This window comes from Alternaria postmessia (assembly GCF_024291825.1).
Source record: "Alternaria postmessia strain BMP 2775 chromosome Unknown scaffold_2, whole genome shotgun sequence".
NCBI lineage: Eukaryota > Fungi > Ascomycota > Dothideomycetes > Pleosporales > Pleosporaceae > Alternaria > Alternaria postmessia.
This window is the reverse complement of record NW_026260075.1, coordinates 766137-786004: the sequence shown is the minus strand read 5'-3', so window position 1 is coordinate 786004 and position 19868 is coordinate 766137. Positions and strand designations below refer to the sequence as shown.

The following is a 19868-nucleotide window of genomic DNA, read 5'->3' as shown; positions in this document are numbered from 1 at the left end:
TCGCAACGTGGGGGCGTTCAGAATTCACTAGCACAAAGTATAGGTATGGGAATGTTCCTACAGTGTCAACGCCCTCACCGCGTTAATGCATGCAGAAACTTCCCGACATGCACGATAGTGGTGGGCCCAAGCACCCAGTATAAGGGGACTAACAACGGCGAACGGTAGTGGGGCACAGGTATAGCAATGCAGGTAACAGAAGCAAGGCGGTGCAAAAGCAAGGTTTTTTTATAGGCTAACTAGAGGGGAGAGAAGGATACAAGACCATCGTCTGGACTGGCCCAAACAAGTGTTACAGACGTGAGTAGAGCTACCTACACGTCGTCCGTGACAAAGTAAACAAGACAAGCAAGACAAAAGGTAAAGACAGTCAACAGTCGGACATTTCGCGTACTTTTACCATCCACGTGTCCCTACAGTCGGGATCCTATTCAGAGTCCTCATCCTCGCTATCCTCGTTCTCCAGCCAGTCCTTGAACTGCTCGGCCGATTTGCGGACAGACTTGCTGACCTTGAGGTCGACATACTTCTTGCTTGCCTTGGAGCACCAGGCTTTGAGCTGATCCTCCGAGACAAGATCGTTCTCGTACACCTTGAGCAGGATAGCAGAGACCTGAGGAATGAGCTCAGGCTTGTCGTTGCCGACAAAGCGCTCGATACCACCAAGGAAAGCCTTCTCGTGCTTATCCGAAGTGATCATCTTCTTGAGCATAGGGGCGCGACCGTCCATCTGCTTGACAATCTTCTCAGTGAAGAGGGTCTGGGGAATGACAGTGAGAGTACGGTGCTTCTCCTCGATGCCGAGCTCCTTGGCCTTGATGTAGATGTCGACGTTGTCAAGGTTCTCAACACCACCCTTCTCGGCACCAGTGTCGATGATCCACTTGCCGAAGACGTCGTAGCTCGAGCCGCCCTCCTCGTCATCCTCAATGACAAGAGCACGCTTGAGGTCGTCGGGCAGATCCTGGGCACGAGCCCTAATGGCCGCCTCAGAGGTGTCGATGGACCACTCAACCTCCTTGGCGTCCTCATCTTCGATCTCCTTGGCGCCCTCGTTGATCTGGCGGGTAAGCTCGTCATCGCTGCCGGCCTCGAGTGCCAGGTCGCCATCGTCGCCGTTGTCATCGGCGCTGTCACCGGGGCTGCCGCCATCGGGCGAGGTAGCCTCACCACGGGCTTCAGCCTCTTTGCGAGCACGACGCTCGGCCTTTTTGCTGGACTTGTCCTTCTTGCCCTTCTTGGGTTCATTCTTCAGGATGAAGGAGCTAAGCTTCAAGCGGGGGTCAACGTCGGAGATCTTTCCACAAGCCTTGCAGTCAAGCGTGATGTTGCCGTCCTTGATATGGACATCGGTCTCGGGGTTCTTGCACTTCTTGCAGAGGACGAACTTTGAGATGAAGCCATCAAGGTAGTCCTGGAGCTTGCTGGCGTCATGGGCACCGTTGATGATCCAACGGTCATCGTTGGGGCTCGTGTTGGTCTGAGCTCCGAGTTCGAAACCAAAGTACTTGATGACGTGAGCAGGGGGGCGGGCGAGAGACTGAGCCACGCTGCTCAGGTTGACAATGACGGTCTTGATGCCGTTGCCCTTGCCTTCGATCTTGGACTGGATGCGCTCCATCTTGTAGCGGTAGAAGGGGTCGGTGACATCGCGGCGAATGTTGACGGTAGCCATGGTGACGGTGGTGCGGGGGGTCTGGTTGACGAGGTTGATTTAGTGATTATGCGGCGGGCGGGCGAACGAGGTCGGATCAGGTATGTTGACGAGGGCCGAAAGAGACATGCGCAGGAGCAGTCTCTAGTATGTGTGGGTTGTGTGCGTGCGACTCAAGGTCAAGAGGGGCAGTGGATTAGCCGTTGGTTTGGTGGATGATACTGCTTGGTATCCGCATACAGCGAAATTTTTGCAGTTTGGGGGGAGGTTCGACTCGGAAGGAGTAGCTTTGGCGCGAATACATATACTCCTGTTGTCGTTGGCGACTCTGAGGTGCGGTTTGTGCTTGTGGCCTGATGGCGAGAGTGGCGGTTTAGGCAGGTCGCGGGTTGGCGACGAGCAGGCTGTTTGGCGTGTGGGGCAGAGTTGTGTGTGCTGTTGCCAGTGGCAGTCACTGGTGTGGACGAGGGCGACTGATGGATTTTGCGTTGTGCGAAGGTTGAGTGTGTGCGAACCGCGGGTGGTGGATGGAAGATATATGGGGTCCGACTTGCGCTTAGTTTTTCGAACTTGCCGAGCCACGCTAGTGAAGGCCGTTCTACCAAACGCCTCCAGAAGCCCCGCCCTGAGTCAGTCACTTATTTGTCTTTTGGCTGTTCACGCAATTGCACAGAGCTTCCAGCACTTGGACTGTGAGACTAGGCGGCCGAGTCCTGAGGTGGCTGGCACTGTCATTTTGGGGCATTGGCGACGGACAAAGAGTTTTCTGGTCCACACAAACAACGGAACATCAAACGGTTGTTGCAGGAAATTGCTGCATGGTCGGTTCACCACAGCGGGCAGGGATGCATCACTGTTGCACAGCATTGGTTCTGTGCCCCCGCTTGGATGCCTTTGACAGAAGGTGATCATACACGGACTTCTGGAACATGGTGGTTTTACTGTGGTAATTGTGCTTGCCATGAACACGGCGCGACAACCTTGGGAAGGAAGGCGGTACCCATGTGTGGCTGACAAACGACATGTTTACACGATCATTATGTGTCCTGTACCAACCTTGAATTGCCCCGCAGTTCACCGAACACCACTTGCCATGTTAGATCTGACAACGTGGGGCAAAATGTTGAACGCCGCCGCCGAGCAATCACCGTCAAACAAGCTGCGTTCTGTAAGCTACACGTAAGGCTGTCGCTTAACACGTCTACATTCGCTACTAATCTCCCGCGAACCGAATCGAAGTCTTTGGCGGGCCGCACCTAGATTGCGTCATCAGCCATAGCGGCTTTTCTCAAAGATTTCCAGCATTGACGGACAAGATCGAGTATTCCACACCAGTCGTGCGTCCACTTGCAATAATGGCTGAGCAAAAGGTAGACTACTCCCTGTATCTCGTGACAGACTCTACAGAAGCCATTCTGGGCTCAAGAGATCTGATTGATGTAGTTGAGCAGGCATTACTTGGAGGTTAGTCACATACTGCCCCGGTTGCATTTCCATGTTACATGACCTGCACATCCATAAACGTGCAACCATGTTGATTCAGAACTTCAGGTGTAACGATCGTCCAATATAGAGACAAAACCTCAGACACTGGCGTCCTCATCTCTACAGCAAAAAAGCTCCACGAAAAATGCAAAGCACACAATATCCCGCTTCTCATCAACGACCGTGTGGATGTTGCCCTCGCAGTAGGCTGTGAGGGTGTTCATGTGGGTCAAGATGACATGAATGTTCGCGAAGTACGCCACCTTCTAGGAAAAGACAAAATCATCGGCGCAACAGTCTCGTCTATCGAAGAAGCACGTATAGCCGTCGAGTTGGGAGCAGACTACCTAGGAATCGGCACATTGTATGCCACAAACACCAAGAAGAACACCAAAGACATCATCGGGATTACTGGGATCAGAAAGATACTGCGATATCTCGACCAGGGCAACGACGCTGAGAAGAATGTCAGGACAGTATGCATCGGCGGTGTCAACGCTTCCAACACCCAACGCATTACACACCAACTTCTAGCCCCAACAACCGCCAACACCCGTCCTAAAACGATCGATGGCGTCGCAGTAGTATCCGCGATAATAGGTGCTCAAGACCCTAGAGCTGCATCCTCACACCTCGTCCACCTCCTCAAGACGCCTCCACCATTCGCTCCTCAATCCTCACTTCCAAATTTCTACCACGAAAAGCCCGCCGATGAAATAACCGCTGTCCTCAAAACCGCCATCTCCGCGACAAAGAAAGTCAAAGAAATGAACCCTCTCTCCCACAACATGACCAACCTTGTTGTCCAAAACTTCGCCGCAAACGTCGCTCTGTCCATAGGTGCTAGCCCCATCATGAGCAACTATAGCGCTGAAGCTGCGGATTTGTCTAAATTAGGCGGCGCATTAGTCGTAAACATGGGTACCGTGACCCCCGAAGGACTAGCAAACTACCAAGCAGCAATCACTGCTTACAATGCCGCTGGTGGACCCATTGTTCTTGACCCTGTAGGCGCAGGGGCAACGAGCATACGAAGAGACGCTCTAGCCAAGCTAATGGGTGCTGGTTACTTCGACTTGATCAAGGGAAACGAGAGTGAGATCCTCGCTGTGGCGCGTGCCAGTGGGTATCAGCTTGATAACTCCAGTCAGCAGCGTGGTGTTGACTCTGGTGCTTCACTCTTCTCTGTAAAGCAAAGAGCGAGCGTTGTTTCGAGCCTTGCGGCTAGGGAGCGGTGCGTTGTTCTTATGACCGGCGTTACTGATGTTGTTTCGGATGGTACAAGGACTTATGCTGTGAGCAATGGGCATGAGTATCTGGGGAGGATTACAGGGAGTGGATGCACACTGGGTACAACGTTATCTGCCTATCTGGCAGCATATCGTGAAGATAAGCTGCTTGCTGCTGTGGCAGGACTGTTGCACTACGAGATCGCGGCGGAGACTGCGTCGCAGAGGGAAGATGTTAAAGGTCCGGGGACATTTGTTCCTGCTTTCATAGACGAATTGTGGAATCATGGAGAGAAGATGGTGAAGGGGGATATGGAGCTGAAAGACGTGGCTAAGGTGGAATTCATCAAGGACATGGACGATGCTGGATTATCGGAGGATCTGTAGGCAGTGTAATAGTAGTCAAAACTTGTACGAACAGATTTGGGTATTGTTGACGATTGAAAGGATACTATTATTACGCCTTTTCTTGCTGGAGTCCCGTACCATGTCGTAACGCCAACGCTCGTTGACTTTCAACGTAACTTGATCGTACATCTCTATGCCAACAACCCATGACAAAAATCTACCTCGCTTTCCTGTATCGGCCCTGATTCATCTCTGCTTTCAAAGCATCTTGCTGATCCGGCAACGGCGCTCTTCTCCTGACACCATCTGCGCCTACACTCATCGGTCCTCCTTGTTGCTGTTGTGGCGGTGGAGGAGGGCCCGGCCATCCTGGTGGCGGAGCAGCCATACCACCAGGCGGAGGAGGGAAGCCTGGGAAGCCTGGAGGTGGCATGCCTGGGGGAAAAGGTGGCATACCGGGTGGCATGCCTTGTGGGAAGCCGGGAAAGTTTGGTGGAAAGGGTGGAGGAGGACCGTTAGCGTTTGGTGGTGGAGGACCGTGACCGTGAGGTATGGGAGGTGGCGGTAAGGAGCCTGACGCGATAAGTTGTGCAAGGCGAGAGGGGTCCATACCATTGAGAGGAGGCATAGGCGGGCCCCCTCCGTTAGGCGGTGGGAATGGCATGTTACCTGGTGGAGGAGGTACTGGAGGATGATTTGCTCCGCCAATACCGGGTAGAGAACTGGATGTACCGTCTGGCGCTGCATTGAGTCCTGGTAATGAGAGACCAGGAGGCAGGAAACCACCAGCGGGGTTCTTTGACGGCATCTTCTGATCGACTAGGCCTTCGGCCTCGTCCTCGGCTTCCTGCTCTTCTTCTTCCATCTTCTGCCGCCTGCCCTGGCCACGGTCGAACGTACCTTGTGCCTCTGCCGCAGCTTGACCAATATGGTAGCGGTCGTTGATGTAGTTTGTGTCGCCTGGCCGCGGCCGTGTCCAGAAACGCGTAACCCTGTCGTTGGAACCGGATGCAAGGATGTGGCCCAGTGGATGCCAATCCATTGTCCACACTGTGAAGTCGTGGGCGTATTGCAGGCTATGTGCGGGATATATAGTTTGTGAGGGCGCGTTTTGTGAATCGGCAGCGTCGTAAGGCGATATCGACGGTGCGACACCAGCAGGAGGGTTTTGCTCGTCGAGGAGATAGTGGTGTATGCTGCCATCGACACCACCGGTGGACAGCAGGTTCTTGTGCATCGGGTGCCAGGCCATTGTAATAATGTCCTTCTCGTGTCCCTTCAGCAGCAAGACATCGCGCATCATTCGAAGATCAAAGATGCGGGCTGTGTGATCACGGGCGCATGTTGCTAGCATGTTTCCTTGGACGGGCTCGAACATGGTTTTTGATATTGGGTTTTTATGTCCATGAAGCGTCGTAAGACAGCGCCCTGTCCGCGGATCCCAGAACTTAACTTGGTGATCCTTTGACCCTGATACTAGCAGTCCCTTGTGCGGATGCCAGTCAACCGACTTGACTTCCCATCCATGTCCTGTCAACGTCGACTCTTCTGTGCTCGACGCAAAATCCCAGATCTTCAGTGTGGTGTCATCGGCGCATGTCACGAACTTGGTGTCTGTGGGTGCAATGGAGAGCCCTCGTACCGCTTCCGTGTGAGCCTGTATCTCTTTGACGTTGTTGAAGTTTGTCTGCCAGTACTTGACGACACCTGTCTGATCTGCTGATAAGAGCCAGTCGTCGGTGGACGTGTATTCGACAGCTCGAATTGCAGCCTCGTGAGCCTGCATGATAGTTTCGAAGTTGAAGCCCATTCCGTTCCACAGAGTGAACTCGCCGCTGGTTGAGCCGGTGAGCAGTCGCCGACCTTCTGGGGTCCATTTGACCACGTTTATGGGGTGTTTGACTTTGTTCAGGGAAGAATGCACGGCTTTGGCTGGTATCGACTCGGCTGCGCTGGCGACGCGTGCTGCTGGAGGCTGCATGTCAACAATATAACTTGCACTTGGCCGTTCCATCTCCGCCATGGGAGCATTCTTGTATCGCGGGCGCCGATTGCGCAACCATTGCACTGTCGTTGAGCCATAGTCGGTCACCGCTCCTGTAGATTATAGAGTCAGCGTCAGATGTTGGAATCTGAACAGATATACTCACGCTTCGGTCGAGGTCGCAGCCCTCCCTCAAAGTCTGGGCGATGGTATTCACGCTCCATTGCGGCTCTTGTTGCCGTGTACTACTCTTACTCGACCAACATAGAAGGGCCGATCGGATTGTGGGGTGGTGACGGCGAGGGCGTGATCGATGGCGATGCGCAAGGTTGACGTACGGTGCAGCGCGTCCTTTGTCGCGTTGAACCTCCGCGATAGCTCGGCCTAGCGTCAAAGCCACAGTGTTCGCATCATCAGCCACATTCACACGCCACGGCCTAAGATGGGTCGGCGTGCATCACCGTGCAGATCCCCGCTCACCAGACTCCCAACAGAATCCAGAAATGCGCTGATAACTCTGTCGCCATTGCTGCCAAAACCCTCGGTCATGGCGCGCTTATCCCGAGTACAAATCCATCGCTTCCGCCGAGAGCCACGGCCAAGTGAGCCTGTTTCCGTCGTCCCAATCGCCGCATACGAGCATCATTCCTACTCCTCGCTTCCACCCTGAGATCTTTAATTACTTTCGCATGAGCCATTGCGCTCTGGGGTAATCTGCACCCACTTCCCAATCCGTCTCAACGCTCGACCATGGCGACTCTTACCCAAATGGCAGCCTCCTCTGCTCTCGACATGCAGCAGGCCAGTTCCCCCTTGTACCGCGGAAAGGCGACCAGCGAACCCAAAGCCAATGGCACGACCAACGGCACGACAAAGCGTGCTCGTGACACCAAATACCGTCATGTCTTTGCAACGCACTCGTCTTCCCGTACCTCATGTCTCAGCCAAGATGCAGATAAGGTTCCCAGCTTCGTCGGCTTCAGGAATCTTATGATCCTGGTTCTTAGTATGCACTCCTTACTACCGAGGATAGCCGCAAATGGCTAACGAGCACAGTTGTCTCCAACTTGCGATTGATGATTGTGAACCTGCAGAAGTATGGTGTCCTCATCTGCCTATCATGCCACGACTACCGTCGCTCCGACGTCATCACCGGGTTGCTCCTATACCTCCTCGTCCCTGCGCACCTCTTCGTAACCTACCTCATCGAACTTGCCGCGGCCTGGCAGGCCAACCGAGCCTACGCCCGTATATCGCACGAACGTGACGAAGATACGCCCGCCAAATACGCCGCTGCACTTCGCAGCTTCAACTCAACATGGTATATCGTAGCCTTCTTCCATAGCATCAACGCAGTCGCAAATCTCTATATTGCGACCAAGTACGTCTATTACGACATATACCACCCCGGTATTGGCACGCTCTGCGAATTTCACGCCGTCATCGTCTTCCTCAAGTGCGCTTCGTACGCGCTCACAAACCGCGATCTTCGCCATGCCTACCTGCACCCCAAGCAAGCCGATCCCCTACCGGAACTATACAAAGCATGTCCATACCCGCAAAACATCAACATGAAGAACCTATGCTACTTCTGGTGGGCACCAACCCTTGTCTACCAACCCGTCTATCCTCGAACCGATAAGATTCGCTGGGACTTCGTCCTTAAGCGCCTCGCCGAGCTCGCAGGTCTTAGCATTGTCATCTGGATCGCATCTGCCCAATACGCTGCGCCCCTGCTACAGAACTCGCTCGACAAGATCCTTACCTTGAATTTCACATCCATTGCCGAACGCGTCATGAAGCTATCCACCATCAGCGTCTTCTGCTGGCTCTGTGGCTTCTTCGCCCTCTTCCAATCCGCCCTCAACGCCCTCGCAGAAGTAATGCGTTTCGGTGACCGAGAATTTTACGGCGACTGGTGGAACGTGTCTTCCATCCGTACATACTGGACGACTTGGAATAAGCCCGTAACAAACTTCATGCGTCGCCACATCTACTCGCCCCTTGTTGGCCGCGGTGTGCCTCCCGCAGTAGCCCAGATCCTCGTCTTTCTCTTCTCGGGTATCTTACACGAACTTCTCGTCGGCGTTCCCACCCACAACGTCATTGGTGTCGCATTTGCTGGCATGATGTTCCAAATCCCGCTTATCGCACTTACCGACGTAATTCAAAAGGTCAAGTGCATCCAAGGCAAGGTTGCAGGTAACATGATCTTTTGGATGAGCTTTTGCTTAGTTGGACAGCCACTTGCTGCGTTGCTTTATTTCTTTGCTTGGCAGGCGAAATACGGAAGCGTAAGTAAGAGTGTGGGGGAGAGTGCTGTTAATATGTTCTATCGGCGATAGAGTACTATTCTTTTTGTGCTTGTCTCTGATGGGATTGTGTTTGTGGATGTTCACATGATCTTTTTCGATAAAAATAACACTTTTCTTGTCTGAATTGGCGTGTTGAATCACCAACCACAGTTTGCTAACTCAGAATCCAATATCCAGCAAGCCTGCCTTGGCTCTCCTCAGCATCCTCTTCACTTCTCTGCTCAAAAACCCCTGAACCCTCTCAATCCACAAGCCGTGGATACCTCGCTCAGTGCCCACTTCTGAAAATCTACTCAGCATCTTCACTACCTCTACTTTCTCCCCACCGCCCCACTTCATCACTACCTCGCTCGCACAGAAAATCCGCATTCCTAGTGTAAAAACCTCGGCTTTTGTACTCCATCCTAGTGCACCGTCACCTTCTTTCTCCGCCGTCTGCATAAGTGTGGTCAGGCCATCTAGTACCCAGGTGGTCAAGCCAATGCGTAGACTCTCAAGAGTAGCTGAAGAAGACAAGGAGCAGAGGATATGAGACCAAAGAATCGTATCTAGAGTATCGTCCTTGTACAGATTCTGCTTCTCTTGCGCAAAGAGCGAGGTATCTTCTTCCCTCTCCTGAGCAAAGGTTTCGGCAAAGGGTATATAGAAAGGGAGTGTGGGCGAGTGTGTATTTGTCAGACGTCGTATCGCTTCTGTAGCTAAGTACTGCGATGTCGAGAACGCAGTGATCAGGTAAGCTGCAAGCCGGTGCGTCGTCGATATCGGCACCGTATCCTTGAAGGTGTCTTTACCTTGTAAACGCAAGAATGAACCCGTTGTAGAGGCAGCCAGGTCGCGAATTTCGTCATCATCATCGTTGAGGAGATCGTAGAGGACTATAGCCAGACCTAGGACCAGTGACCCTGTTGCTTTTCCACTCGGAGCCAAGGTGAAGACCGATCCTAATGTGGAAAGGGACTGTATAGCAGCGAAACGCGTATCGAAGGGGTTTGTGTCGACAATTGTCATGCGTAGAAGGCGAATGTACCGCGCAATAGCTGCTAGGATCTCGGCACGGCGAAGTGGGTACGTGTGATATGAGTGATCGAGGAAGGAACCTAGCAGATGTACAGCGCTTTGCATGTTCGATGGTGGGCCTTGGATGCACTGTAATTGCAGCTTGTTTAGAGTGATCATGGTCTGGTCTTCGTTGACTAGGCTAAAGAATTCACTCTTCAGGTTGTTGTTCGCAAGAGCATCGGCTAGCACGGCTTGCGACTTTGAGATCACTTCTGGATCCGTGGCTTCCAAGACCACACGGTGGATATGTGCTAAGACTAGAGAGAGCGGAACGGTCAGATCGTGAGACGCTTTCATCTGCAGTATAGTGTCTAGTGTTTCCAGTGCCTCCAGGCAGGTATCCGGATCTTCGTTTGCGAGGAGCATAAGTGCATCGCCGATGGTCTGATAATCATCTGAAACCATGATCTGAAGGGAATCGTTGCGCAGTATTACACGATCAATCATGTATACTTGTGCAAGAGAAGTCCGAAGCAAAGCATCGCCGTGGCGGTCGCTGGGCCCAATTTCGTACTCGGGTCCGATCGTTATAGATGTAGTGAGGTCTTTCCATGCATCGATTATTGAGATAGTGTTTGCCCTCTGGAGCATAGCCTTGCCGCAGATGCTCACAACATCAAGAAAGGCGGCTCGTACGAAAGGACAATCACTCGTCATGTACCAACTCGTTGCATGTTGTCCAAGCTGCTCCATCAAGGCTGCAAAGTGCTGTAGGACTACAGGTAGTCAGCAACTGGCCATTCAACTTACTGCTACTTGAGGCACTTACTACATTGGGTTTCATCTCGCAACAATTTCCTCAGCAGATACATCACCACTAGAAGTCTTCCGTGTTGCCCATTATGGTCGCTGGGGACGGTATCTAATATGGGAGAGAGCTTCTCGTGATGTTCGTTTGTAGTATGTAGTGATACATACGTTCTGGCTGCCATGTCCCGCATATGCCAATGCGGGCTTGGGAGTAACTCTCTCACCAAGCTCCGAATCTTAGTGAGATCTCCCGGTGGTCGGGCTTGGCGCAAGATCTGGAGGGCAGGAAATACGCCCTCGGCACCATGGAGGTCCATCGGTGAGCTACCGGCCTCAGGCGTCTCCATAATCCTGACATCGCTACTTGGCTCAAGCAGCTCTATCAAGATTTTCACGAGGCTGGGGTAGTTGTCATAGGAGAAGCGCGAAGTCTTGGCTCGTTCCCGCTCTTTCCAGTCCTGTGCTTCGTCGCTGCCGAGTAATCGTTCAATCAGAGCTTTGAACAGCATCAAACTACAGTTGCGGAGCGGCCATCTAAAAAGGAGTCAGTCCAGAACTAGTCAGTCATGTATTTATGGTCTTTACATAGACGAATTCAAGGTTTTAGCAGCAAGCTCGAGACCTTGTCCGATATATGCCTCAGATGCAACACTTAGCTTGGAGGTTGTGAATATTTCCTTGATGCAATTAAGGGCATGCACTTGAGGAAGACGGCTTTCCTCGATATTGGTACTCTGCGCTTCCACCAAAGTCTCGGCTACAAGATCCTTTATGGCTCGTGGGAAGAGCTTGCCTCCTGCTTGGGGTTCTGCTGCTAGTAATGCGGACATGGCTGCTGGTATGCCCGCGGATCTCCTAGTAATGGCATCTGACTTTGCTTGGATAGATCGGAGGGTTTCCTACAGAGCGTCAGCTCCAACACGCACGCTGAAGTAATTGTGCACGAACCTGGTACCACATTTCAGGCAGCGCACGTATCGAAGGTATATTCGAAGTGACACAACGGCGGCAGAACACAGCAAATGTTTGCGACACTGTCGAAAATGCACCGCGGTGACGAAGTTCAAGGAGCTGTGTAAAGCAGAGTCTGCCCAGCTTTTCAAAAAGCTCCGGGGTGACAAGGTCACCGTCCCCATCGCCTACAGGAGCTTTAAGGATAACAGTTCGTAGCAAAACACTGTAGCAATTAGCGAAATCGAGAGTATAGTAGGGTTTTGGTCACCTGGCCTCCTTAAGTCCCCTCCAGGAGTAGCTTAGAATCTCTTTGGTGTCTAGACTGCTCTCATCTTCCAACTCATCGGGGACATGGCCTTCCGGTGCATCTGCACACAGGACGTGGTAGACGCAAGACCAGAGACTCTCGATACTTGCTACAATTTCGCCGTGAGACCTCTTCCAGATGGTAAATACCTCCGGTGGTAAGCTGGATATGGTAGAGTAGAAGTCGGGCTGGTCAACTACATAGCGTAGCGCAGCAAAAGTGCCATGTACAGGTCGGCCGTCAACGGCCTTTGAAAGATCTGCGTGGGCCAGGTTCAAGGTATCCTGTAGCTGTGTTTTTAAATGTTCGAACAAACTCTGTTTCGAAGAAAAGTGTGAGCCAGCGAAAATGTTTGACTCATCGCTGGCCAAAGCAAAGACCATTCCATAAGCACGAGCAACGCCATCTGCTTGATCTGCTCGGCCTGTTCGAAGCATTGTAGCTTCCGCCCTTGCAAGAAAGCGAGGAATCATCGACAGGGTACGTTCTTGATCAGTCCGAGGGAGAGCAACTAGACATAGCTGCAAGACTGACACAGCTGCGTCACGGACATCGTCGAAAGGATCTAAAATCAGGTCAAGCAGCGACCGGCAAAGTTTCGTGTTCCCGATCCGAAGTTCATGAGTCCAGTTGAGCTGCCCTTGTGCAGATTTGGAAAGACTGGTGAACGGGACGCCCGGGTCTATTCCAGAGCGCAGTACGATGGTGATAGAACGTAATGCAGTAATGCGGCTCTGATAAGACGCAGTCGGACGTAGCTCCCACTCGAGAAACTGGATATACCAGGCGATGAAAGCCAGAGACTCAGAGAGCGGGTCCTGTTCCCCATGTTGGGCTATCGAACCATGGGAACCAGAGCTCGTCTTTGGAAAAGGGAGGCGAGTTTGGCTAGATGCACCACCCTTAAATCTTGACTTTGCAAGAGTCGCCGTACTAGCTCTGAGACGATCGAAGAGCTTCTGTGTATAGCCGTGAACTTCTCGGCGAAAGTTCGCATCCGTATCTGTATGCAGATGGAAGAGGTTGCGCCTGAGAGCCTGTAGGATGCCACCACTAATAGCTCTCGTAACAGAAGTAGAGTATACGCAAAGAAACATGCCTGCGAGTCTGACTTCAGGATGCGGATCCGCCATCCAGGCACCAGGGACGTTATCGGGCAGATATAGCGCTCCATCGCGGATCTCGATATCATTTTGAACTCTATAATCTGGTATGAAGATCAGTGACTAATCTTGCGCCACGTTGGTGAGAACTTACCATTGTCCTTCACTATGTTGAGTTCTTTTCCTGTGGCGATTGCTGCCAACAATATCCTGAACTCTTCCATCTCTCCGAGGGACGACGTGTGACCGCCAGCTTGATACAACTGACTGGGCAACGCATTTTCGTGTGGAACATGTGACTCAAAATGGAGATATGCGAGAAATTTCAAGTACTCCGAAAGATTAGGTAGAAAGCAATGAGGGAAGACGTGAGTTCTGAACTCCTGAATGCGATCGGGCCAATCTTGTAACGTCTGTACTACCGGCTCTATCCAGAATGGTGATATGGAGCCGTCATTGCCTCTTTCGTCGTAATCTGCAAGACGTCGGGCCTGAAGTAGGTAGTTCTTGATCAAATGGCCCGCCGAAAGAGCGGTGTCGTGGTGAACAACCCATGCAAGGAAAGATTTGAACACCGTCCTCGAAGTCACGGCATCCTGGACTGTATCCGACGTCCGCTTTAGCTGCACATCAAACAATCCAATCAATTCCGTGATGGAAATGACATCCCGAAGCAGGAAATGGGCAAGGCCTTGCAAAGCTGGTTTGACTTTGATGCGATCTTCCCGCTCACATATGATGTCCAGGAAAGAAGAGGTAGCTCTTCTCCGAAGTTCATTCGCACGCAGGCTCTGATCTTTGGTAACGACACTTGTGAGGACCAAAAGCATCTGCCTCATCGATTTGCCCTTTGCATCTCCAGAGCGCTGGAGGTAGATGTTGAAGGTTCTCATCCATACCGAGTCATCCAGGATCGCCTCTCGTGCATACGCACTGTCGGAAGCCGCACAATACTCAATAATTCCACACAAAGCATTCGATGCGGCTGCGCGATGGCTGTTCTCTAGATCTGTTAGATCTGCAGTCTCTAAAACAGGAGCGAGAATAGTATGGAGTTCTCTAGTCAGATGTTAGTGGGGTTCAGTATCGGCAAAGCAACGCTCACGGACTTTGTGTCCTTACTTCAGAGCAGTTGCCGGCTCTTTCTCTGCGAAGTTGGGCAATCTCTTCGCCACATTTTTGGCTAATTCCCGCAATGCCTTGTCAGAGACAGGGACATCAGAAGTGGGCGCGTTTTCTTCTGCCATAATTTTGAAGATGAATCAATCTCGCACGGGCGCCAACAATTCTCCTTAGTAGGTCAGAGAGGCGAGGGGCTTGAGATTCGCGAGGTGGACCCACCAGCTGAGTAAGCCGCAAATCCGTTTCCGCGTGACGTCTTGCCCCGATCCTCAACCATACCACGACGCGACGAAGATCTAAGACCTAGCCACGCCAACCAAAAGGCCTTCGACATCGCGCTTATCCACCATCCGCTAAGATCACTAGGTTCTCTGTGATTGTTTGCACACAACTTGGCTTCAATGGCTATTCCCTAGTCCTATGCATAGCGCGTTAATACGCGTCGGATACGCGCTTCATGACATCGCATACCTACCGAACTATCCCAAGCAACAATTATTTCCCTCGAACAGCCTCCGAAGACACTTCTACAGGCTCCTTCCCGATAAGCTCTTCGTCCCTCGGATGATCCTAACGTTTCGCCAACATACGTTCAAATTGCTGTCGTCTGGCTTGTCTCAATTTCGTAATTGAGCACGCGTTTTGACTCTGCGAATAAGCTCGTTTTCTCCTAGTTGTACCACATATGCTAAAGGCTACTCTGAAGGTATCTGTAAAATTTTATGTCGCAACCTTGACAAGAAAGCGTTAGTTTATGCCTTCAGGACGCATTTTGTAATTGGTATAGTTCACTCGAAATGAGCTCACTCGCGCTATGCAATGCAGAATGGCAGAGGACACTAAAACTACCAACAGATCTAGCACCATATGGGGCTCAGGGGCATAATGTCCATCACGTTTGCATCCACGAAACCTGCTACATCTTGGCGGTATCATTGACATGCGACATGTGTATGAGAAGGCAGGATTACGTTTTCCTTGCTACTCATTGGATCACCATGAGTAGCTCGATTACCTTGATCCGATCCATACCCGCCTGTGCGACACAGAAAATATGCCAAGCATTATCTAACAGTATAGTGACGTAGCGCGCCGGCGTTTGTTGGGCATACATCGGGAAATCAGAGCGAGAATATGCCTCAAGCTCTCCAACGAAGACCAGCAATTCTTCTACAGTGAGCAATCTTATCGGGTTGTTCCGCCTGTGTGTTGTGCGATCATGGGAACTTGCTGCGGAAAAGGCTGCCAAACCGGGGAGCGAGAGGAGTCTCCGTTGTTCTATACTCCACCGCCTATTGAGAAGCCTACCAGTTCTACCAGTGCGTTTGAAAATGACAGCAATGATGCTGAAAATACGGGTTTCTCCGGCCCTACAGCCCGCGGTCGTACCTTGTATTGCACCCAGGAACATACCCATGTTGCTCAATCGTGTACTTCCCGTATACCTGATCCATTCCTTTCAAGTCTTTTCAGCTCTGAGGTCTCGGACCTTGAACTAAAGTCATCACCGCTTGGGCAACAGACAAGCCACGACAAGCAAGACCTTTCTCGCAACATGTCTCTTACAGGTAGTTCTCTCACCTGGTTCGACAATACTTCCAGCTGCCCAGCCAAACACCGCAATCACCCGTCTGGCGATAAGCCTCATAAGTTTCTCTATACGGGACCAGTCTCACCGAGACCCGTTCCACCGTCAATCTCCACGATTGAGCCAAGACCCACACAGTATACCCAATCATTAGGACAACTCGCTGGATATTCAACAAGCGAGGAGGACGAACTAGAGACAAACTTGATACGAGGCGCTAAGAAAGGCCGACCCAAGAAGGCCATTGCCTACAAGTCTTCTGAGTTTGTTGCAAGTGACAGTAGTGAGTCCGAGGTCATCCGTCCTCCATCTCATCAGGTCCGCTCTTCACGAACCACATTGGCAAGAAGCAAGCGACTGCAAGACCCAGATGTGAACACTGTTCCACACCTCGCTTCCCCTAGCAAGCTTGCTGACCAAACCCGTAAGACGAAAAATATGACTGCGAAGAGAAGAATAAATACAAGGGGTGGTTTTGTTGTGGACAGCGAGAGTGATGATGAGGAGAGTGACCTAAGGGGTCATGATGGCAGTAACAACCAGTCGAGATCGTCCACTCGACAAAAACCCTATGCATTGGAGCCACCACACTCTATCCAGGCCAACTCCAAAAAAGATTCCAGTGCAAAGCCTCTGCCAACCAAGCAGCTCAACAATAGCCGTCTCAACAAGCTTTTGGGAAGAGTGAAAGGTGCATCGACTACTTCCAGACAAGAGCAATTACTTGTCCATACACAGTCACCTATCACGACAACCCCAGCCTTCTCGACCTGGAACTCGCATCTCACCGCATCACTTGGGCTGCAGCAGTCAGCGCCTTCGCAGTCAGCTGTTAGCCTCAATTCGGACCGTGCTAAGTGCTCCGCCACGGCTGGTACAATGAAGGAGGTGAAAATCCTTGGCCAGCAAGCCAAGGTTGTAGGTTCATCGATGACCAAGACTGATGGTAACATGTCTTCAATCCCTCGAAAGATTCCACCAACCAATGCTGTTGTTACTGGCAGGACGTCGCTGCAGACCAGTTCAGTTTCTACTCCTCCGACTACTGCTGCCACAGGTCCATTCTCCAGCCCACTATCCAGACAGCGCAAGTTAGTACCGGGCGCGAACATTGCTCGGGAGCGCAAGAATGGCATGTCAGACAATAAGACCTCTCTACCTACACAGCCCAGAAGTCTTCTCCAATTGACGTTAGACGAAGCTAAAATGGGTACCATGGGTAGCACGCCAGGTGCGCAGCCTCAAGTCAGCGATCAATACGAACAGAACATAGCTAGAGGAAATCTGATCTCAATAACGTCGGCTGGCAAATCTGTAACTACACCTCAGTTGTGCATTGAGAAGCACGATATAATGGCAGCCAATGCGAAATCCAAGCAGTGTTCTTCATCAACATCACCGAGCCCGAAGGCATCGGAAGACTCAGCTTCGCAACGAGAAGAATGCCATACACAAATCCCCGATACATGCCCCAGGAAGTTCACACCAGGTATATCAAAGGCAAAGGCATCATCCTCGAAACCTGCATCATCTACACCCAGACGGCCAGTCCAGAAGCGAAAGCTTGACAGTATCTCCGGCGGTCCTAATCGCGCCTCTATCGCCGCACGCAAGAAGCCTAGTTCAGCCCTTGAACCTCAATTGAAGCGACCCGAAACTATACAGGCAGTATCGGAAGTTGACGCCAGTTCTCGCTCATCCGCAGCTCCGAAAGCGATTGTACGCAAGACACCCGCAGAAGCTACTGCGAAGAAGGCCGCAACCAATAACCCCGTCGAGAAGTCGAGGATATCTGAGATGAAATTGCTTTCGCAAGCGAAATCGTTCGACCGACCTGAGGAATTTGCGGCTGTTTCTACAAACTCCAACTCGAGTAAGCCTTCGAAATCTACCAGGCATGCTTCTGTGGCTCCTGATACTGCAACGCCTGCTCAGCATAACAATGCTTCCAACAGAGTTGTTAAATCTTCATCGGAGATCAACGCTTCCTTGGAACAACTGGCCGCGAACGAACCTGGTGGTGCTATCCAAAGGCCGTCTTCCACAGACGAAACACGCCAAATGGCAGTTACACCTTATCCTGAGAAGGCATTAAGCCTTTCGGTGAATGTCCGTTCAAAGAAGATGAGACAATCTGCTGAACCAGGTATAGGCATCCGTGAACAGCATGGGCCTATCTCTGCAAGCTCGCCTGCGAAGGCACATCCAGTCTTGGCCGCTGAGTCTATACTCTCAGCTACAAGAGAAGAGTCTCTATCCAGTTCGTCGATGACTATGCCAGAACCGGTTCCTTCGAACGAGTCTCAATTGACCGATCTGACAGAATCTGCAGTTCTAGAAGCAGGCTTGCCCGTATCAACTCAAACTATTGAGGATGGGGCAATGCACTCTGGAGAGAGACCAACAAGCGATATAGAGATGGACTTCGACAGTGGTGGAGTCACAGCAATAGTCGCTCAGCGTGACACGATGAGTGCTGGCAGAGTTTCAATCCCCAGGGCTGCTAATGATCATGACCCTCCAAGACAATCCCAAAAGCCTATAGAAACCACGGACGGTTTCCCCCTGACGACCTTGAGTTCCGAGTCGCCTAAGCATATGATCTCAAATGCACCCAAGATCGCTTTGACACCATTCGTAACCGCTCCTGTTTGTAGCCTACCTTCTTTGGGAGTCGCAACGAACTCCGAAGAAGACGTCCTACTTTTATCTTGTTCACCTCAAGTGTCCAAGGAGGCGCAACCCTACTTCGAGTATTCTGTCTTCCAAAAGGTGTGGTCAAGCGAGCAAACTGAAGAAAGCGTCGCGGTCACCGAAACGACCGTACAGCCCTTCACCAGTATCGTTGAGGCAAATGCACAGGCTGAAAAGACATTTCAAAACGGCTTTGCGCACTCCTTCGACCCCCTTTTCGAAAGCCGCACCGCGCGCGATGAATATGGATGCTCAATTCTCACTGGCTCCGCCACACCTTTTGATAACCCCATAAAGAAGATTTATTTCAAGATCTGGGTCCAGCGCGACATTGTTTCTAAATTCGCTAACCAGACGCCACAAACACTGAAGGCGACATCATTCATCTCAAGCACCTGCTACATCCTGCGCTTATTCAATCTTGCTGAGCAAGCCGATACCGAAGGTTCAGATGCTTCCGACTCGGAAGATAGCGATTCTCCAGCATGTGAGCCAGTTCGGGTGTATCAGTCCCACAGCCGTCCCGAGATATACACTACTCTCGATGCCGCTAATCGCGCGGCTCGCGCTCTACAAATCGAGCTCAGCCACGAGAGAGAGCCGAAAGACGAGTTTAGCAGGGCATTTCAGGAAAAGAACTTGAAGGAGCTGGATACAAAGTTGCGTGAACTTCAATCGAGGGAGCTGGACGGTGGGAATGATGGTTGTTGGAAGGGTAAGTTTAATGCGTGTGGTCTAGGGGCAGACACCTTGGAAGTGGTAGTGGAAAAGACTAGCATCTGCGGAGCACGTAACCTTTGAAATGCGCGCGTGATCGGACAGACTGTGGTAAGACGAGTGCAGATGAGATGTATGATGGGCAAAAGCTGGTGGTGTTTACAATTTTCATTCTTTTCTCATCTTGCTTGCGTGCTTGGTCTGCAGGGCACATTTTCCCAATCGATTGGAATATTCCTACCTGGAACTGCAGGGCGAGTAGTATATGGCTTTGAACAGTCTATGGTAACTTCCTTACAGTGTCTGTATCATAGATCTCCAATTGACGTGCTTTTCATAGAATCTTGTCTGTACTTTTTGTTTCTGGTTGATTATCCTCAATCTAAGCCGTGGATAGGAAGCAACCAACACGCAAGAACTGTTGTGCTCAAACAAGGGATTGTGATCAACCCATAGTGCATATGCAGGAGGGTGGTGTACGATGCAGGTGACTTGCTATCAACAAAAAGCAACAATCAACAAACACACACCGGCTGAAGTGGCGTGCAGCCAGCCGGGC

At 51.5% G+C, this 19868-nt stretch overlaps 5 protein-coding genes across 5 annotated transcripts; 2 read left to right on the top strand and 3 right to left on the bottom strand.

Moving 5' to 3' along the window:
• Positions 1-427: 427 nt before the first annotated feature.
• On the bottom strand, positions 428-1675 carry J4E82_000698 (uncharacterized protein; the record flags this gene model as incomplete). Its single annotated transcript, XM_051727018.1, has 1 exon — positions 428-1675. One exon carries the CDS (start codon positions 1673-1675, stop codon positions 428-430), a length of 1248 nt encoding a protein of 415 aa, XP_051593443.1.
• A 1334-nt stretch (positions 1676-3009) lies between these two features.
• On the top strand, positions 3010-4755 carry J4E82_000697 (uncharacterized protein; the record flags this gene model as incomplete). The annotated part of the gene is made up of 2 exons (XM_051727017.1): positions 3010-3118; positions 3230-4755. 2 exons carry the CDS (start codon positions 3010-3012, stop codon positions 4753-4755), a joined length of 1635 nt encoding a protein of 544 aa, XP_051593442.1.
• Positions 4756-4933: 178 nt separating this feature from the next.
• J4E82_000696 (uncharacterized protein) lies at positions 4934-6924 on the bottom strand (the record flags this gene model as incomplete). The annotated part of the gene is made up of 2 exons (XM_051727016.1): positions 4934-6813; positions 6867-6924. The coding sequence occupies 2 exons, from the start codon at positions 6922-6924 to the stop codon at positions 4934-4936; spliced, it is 1938 nt and encodes a 645-aa protein (XP_051593441.1).
• Positions 6925-9174: 2250 nt separating this feature from the next.
• Positions 9175-14435, bottom strand: J4E82_000695 (uncharacterized protein; the record flags this gene model as incomplete). Its single annotated transcript, XM_051727015.1, has 7 exons — positions 9175-10790; positions 10844-11358; positions 11410-11723; positions 11773-12001; positions 12047-13292; positions 13343-14247; positions 14311-14435. 7 exons carry the CDS (start codon positions 14433-14435, stop codon positions 9175-9177), a joined length of 4950 nt encoding a protein of 1649 aa, XP_051593440.1.
• A 1430-nt stretch (positions 14436-15865) lies between these two features.
• J4E82_000694 (uncharacterized protein) lies at positions 15866-19393 on the top strand (the record flags this gene model as incomplete). The annotated part of the gene is made up of 1 exon (XM_051727014.1): positions 15866-19393. The coding sequence occupies one exon, from the start codon at positions 15866-15868 to the stop codon at positions 19391-19393; it is 3528 nt and encodes a 1175-aa protein (XP_051593439.1).
• Between the last annotated feature and the right edge of the window lie 475 nt (positions 19394-19868).